Source organism: Mizuhopecten yessoensis, unplaced genomic scaffold, assembly GCF_002113885.1.
Source record: "Mizuhopecten yessoensis strain PY_sf001 unplaced genomic scaffold, ASM211388v2 scaffold11135, whole genome shotgun sequence".
Lineage (NCBI taxonomy): Eukaryota > Metazoa > Mollusca > Bivalvia > Pectinida > Pectinidae > Mizuhopecten > Mizuhopecten yessoensis.
In genome coordinates this window covers 471,867-476,599 of record NW_018408897.1, presented here as the reverse complement: position 1 = coordinate 476,599, position 4,733 = coordinate 471,867, and the positions used below count along the sequence as shown (strand labels likewise).

At 35.4% G+C, this 4,733-nt stretch overlaps 1 protein-coding gene across 3 annotated transcripts in view; it reads right to left on the bottom strand.

Annotated features, from left to right (window-relative positions):
- Positions 1-820: 820 nt before the first annotated feature.
- The window catches only part of LOC110466541 (intracellular protein transport protein USO1-like), a 23,098-nt gene continuing 19,185 nt past the window's right edge, over positions 821-4,733 (bottom strand). For all 3 annotated transcript variants that reach the window (XM_021523096.1, XM_021523093.1, XM_021523094.1), the window contains exons 12-14: positions 4,391-4,534; positions 4,061-4,250; positions 821-3,493 (exon numbers count right to left, since the gene is read on the bottom strand). In XM_021523096.1, the coding sequence (XP_021378771.1) occupies positions 3,198-3,493; positions 4,061-4,250; positions 4,391-4,534 (630 nt within the window). In that variant the 3' untranslated portion in view covers positions 821-3,197. The remainder of the gene's footprint in view (positions 3,494-4,060; positions 4,251-4,390; positions 4,535-4,733) is intronic.

Below are 4,733 nucleotides of genomic sequence, written 5' to 3'. Positions count from 1 at the left end.
TATCCGTTGTACGCGATGTTCTGTCCTCCAAACTTGTTACGAAGAAACGTCACTTGAATTTGTGCATTTGCCATGTTGGTGGTTGATGGGGAATATGTGAGACCCTCAACTTCCTTTTATATTTACAAAACATACAGCTTGGACAATATCACTTGTTTAATCACCACAGCATCAATTAAGTGACGAACATTTAGGTTATGAAATGTATTCACTTTTTTATTACCGGACAGAGAATGAATTTCTATTAATAGTGATTAATCGCTTTGCAAACTGTCAGCTTTTATGTCCCTTAATAAGCTTGTATACTTGTATAATTAATTGTCGACTCAATGCTCACCAGTAAAGTGGTCAGTTGATGGACCCAAAATCATCAGGTGTTAAGATTCATTATTATCAACTAGAAATATCAGTGGACCCAAGCCATATGGGTTATCAAGAAGAAACATAACTAATAATTATGTTTTAGGGGAAAATAATCTAATGAGTGATACTAAGTTAATAGTAATTACATTGAAGACGCATTTATTGGTAAAACAGATTCTCTGAAAATAATGCATCAATATGAACTTGCTTCACCCTAAATTAAATCTATTGAAATTAAAATTTAATTAATCAAAGCATTATCATCTATACATAAATATAATATTTGTGGATTTCACGTAACTGTTTTGCATAGATCTAGCTGATGAAAATGGTATATGATATGAAAAAATGGCAAAATGATGAAAATAGACAATATCTAAGCTATATGTATATGACAGTACTGTATATATGACACAGGTTATGTGGGAGAACACAGGTAAAATATATATGAAACAGACTATAACTGCTATCACAACATTACTGCCTCTATGTTTTTTAAAAAAAAGTGGGAGAAAAAAGAACACACCATGACAACACAGTCAATTCACTACCAAAATCAGTCAACCGTGACGACACCACAGACTCCTCCTTTAGAAGTTTAACCTTCATATTTTAACAAATACAGTCGCCTTAAGCTTACAACCGCTCTATAACAACTGTGGCGATTTTATTATCCCGATCTTTATCGTCCATATCCTCTGTAGTAACTTCCAGGCCAAATAACTGACTTGTTTGTTATTAATATGATGACGTTTTGTATCAGTGAACATCTTGCCTCTACATAGTTTAACAGCAAGTTTGTTAATTTGTTTGTTATTTGTATGAGGATGTGCTGTTTATGTGTGAACATCTTGCCTCTACATAGTTTAACAGCAAGTTTGTTAATTTGTTTGTTATTTGTATGAGGATGTGCTGTTTATGTGTGAACATCTTGCCTCTACATAGTTTAACAGCAAGTTTGTTAATTTGTTTGTTATTTGTATGAGGATGTGCTGTTTATGTGTGAACATCTTGCCTCTACATAGTTTAACAGCAAGTTTGTTAATTTGTTTGTTATTTGTATGAGGATGTGCTGTTTATGTGTGAACATCTTGCCTCTACATAGTTTAACAGCAAGCTTGTTAATTTGTTTGTTATTTGTATGAGGATGTGCTGTTTATGTGTGAACATCTTGCCTCTACATAGTTTAACAGCAAGCTTGTTAATTTGTTTGTTATTTGTATGAGGATGTGCTGTTTATGTGTGAACATCTTGCCTCTACATAGTTTAACAGCAAGCTTGTTAATTTGTTTGTTATTTGTATGAGGATGTGCTGTTTATGTGTGAACATCTTGCCTCTACATAGTTTAACAGCAAGCTTGTTAATTTGTTTGTTATTTGTATGAGGATGTGCTGTTTATGTGTGAACATCTTGCCTCTACATAGTTTAACAGCAAGCTTGTTAATTTGTTTGTTATTTGTATGAGGATGTGCTGTTTATGTGTGAACATCTTGCCTCTACATAGTTTAACAGCAAGCTTGTTAATTTGTTTGTTATTTGTATGAGGATGTGCTGTTTATGTGTGAACATCTTGCCTCTACATAGTTTAACAGCAAGCTTGTTAATTTGTTTGTTATTTGTATGAGGATGTGCTGTTTATGTGTGAACATCTTGCCTCTACATAGTTTAACAGCAAGCTTGTTAATTTGTTTGTTATTTGTATGAGGATGTGCTGTTTATGTGTGAACATCTTGCCTCTACATAGTTTAACAGCAAGCTTGTTAATTTGTTTGTTATTTGTATGAGGATGTGCTGTTTATGTGTGAACATCTTGCCTCTACATAGTTTAACAGCAAGCTTGTTAATTTGTTTGTTATTTGTATGAGGATGTGCTGTTTATGTGTGAACATCTTGCCTCTACATAGTTTAACAGCAAGTTTGTTAATTTGTTTGTTATTTGTATGAGGATGTGCTGTTTATGTGTGAACATCTTGCCTCTACATAATTTAACAGCAAGCTTGTTAATTTGTTTGTTATTAGTATGGGGATGTGTTTTTATATGTGAACATCTTACCTCTGCAGACAAACTTGTCAAAATCCATCACCCCAGGGTTTGATATTCGTGTGAGGATGTTCTTGTTGATTGGTGTATATGACTAGATTTAACGGAAATTGTCGAGGGTGTAAGTCTGCACCCTCTTGAGCTTCCAAGAAAATATTTCTTCATGGACGTTTTATATTTGAGACTTACAAAAAGTCTATATAGAACTAGCTGGCTGGTCAGTGAAATCAGGATGAAAACGGGGATAAAGTCAATTTAACAATTTAATAATTTATAGGTGAACAAAGGGTATGTATATAAACACTGGATAACACGAATAATCAACTCACAACCTGCCAGCTACCTTTACTTGTAACGTAAGGAAAACAGCACTTTTTTTTAATGAAACCGCTACTGACCACTGCAGAAAAATGTGATCACCATATCATTGTATTGTACGATAGTATACTATTCCGAAAATTTGGTCAGATAAAATCACAAATCACAAATACTGTTTCATAACCATTTACCATGGGCAATGCCAATTAAATCAATCATTCATGATAAAGAAACGCGTCAAAAACCAACGGGTAAAATACATATTAGAATACTGATTTATTTTATGCTAGGATATCTGTTAAAGCTTCAACACAACCAGAGTTTATGTATTCTGCATTTCTAAAAAAACACAAGTACAATATACACATACGAAGACAGGTAGCACCTTTTTTGAATCCTCGCCTGAGAATCTGAAAATATTTTTTTCACGTAACCAGATGTTTCTATCTTGGTCGTATCACCTTGCAGATACAGTTATTTGTGTCTATCCGCCCGAAGTTCGTCGAGGTGGTTGGCGCGAAGGAAAGAATCGGCTGCTCGCAACATTTGCCGGATGTTGTACAGCGCAAGGATACTAATATCGTCTTTGGTAGACGTTTCCCAAAAGTAGTTCTTCATCGGCATCACCGTCATTGGCGGTAACCCGAGACAGCCGGCAGCGTCTACACACCTTTGTCTTATGATTGGACTCCGATACACCATGGCTGTGTGCTGTTTAGTTGCTTCACAAATATTGTCCACTTTACTCAATATAGCGAGTTGGGGAATTCCTACAAATAAACGGTTTATCAAAGAGAAATAGTGAAGCAAATCAAATATCTTTCATGTGCAAGCGAAAAAAATGATGATCATATGAAGTGATCTGCTGAGACCATTTTCTAATTCTATTTGTTTTCTCTTTCGAGGGTAAACAAACTATTTTTTGTGATTGGCGATTAGAATGTGTGATTCGATTTGAATTCGAGAACAATAGTTTGGGATTGTAAACTAAAATTTATGTTCTAGTCGCCAGTATAGACACGAAATACAACGTGTGTTGTTCACTCTAACAGAGTTAGAAAATCACTAGGGTTATATTTCCTTGGAAAAAAAAAGAGTTCATCTCTCTAACTGTCATGTCTTTCATCTGTCTTTTGATGTCTCCTTTTTACCTTCGTTACCTTTGTTGTCTGTTCATGTCAAATTTGAACTGTGATCTTGAACATGTACTTTGGTGCTAATGATGTGGTCATTTTTATTCAACCCACTCTTCATAACAATTTAGACATGTTATCCCTTTTTATTGTGAAAATGATCTGCATCGCCACACAAAAACGTACTCCAGTAAAGAAAAGTACCTCTCTGGTCTACAGCTTCCTGGATGGTCTTGATTTGCTCCCTCACAGGCTCTGTCACAAAGGGTATACCGAGTTCCCCGGAGTATGTCTCAGCATCCAGGACGTACACAACACAGTGAATTCTGTCCTCCAGGCTCGGGTTGTGTTTGTATCCATGCATGTTCCATGTCAACGGGAAGGAGGTGTTAAACTGTAAGTGTAGGAATGCAAACGATGAGTAGATAGTCAAAGTCAAAATGCACGTTTAAATACTATACATATACTAAGATATACTAAACTATATTGAAAAGAAAGTGAAGGCAATCTTAAACTGTTTCAATCCAAACTTACCGCATAATCGTCGGGCATATGTCCTTCTAGAATGGAATCAATGTCTCTGCTGATACCGATTCTATCCTCAAGTCCTCTACAGTCACACAGCCGCAATTTCATGGTGTGTCTGTTGTCCGAGGCTCGAACTGGATACTGTCGGTACTGTAGGCATTCCATCATAGGATATTTTAATCAAAATTTACTTGATCAAACAAACTGTCAATATATATTAATACATTGTATTAATGACGAAAATGAATTAAACATCTCGTAACTAAACATCTACACATAGATAGTATTCAACTCCAACGACCTTCTTATACTTATACTGTAATCTAACACCCCCCCCCCCCCCCACCAC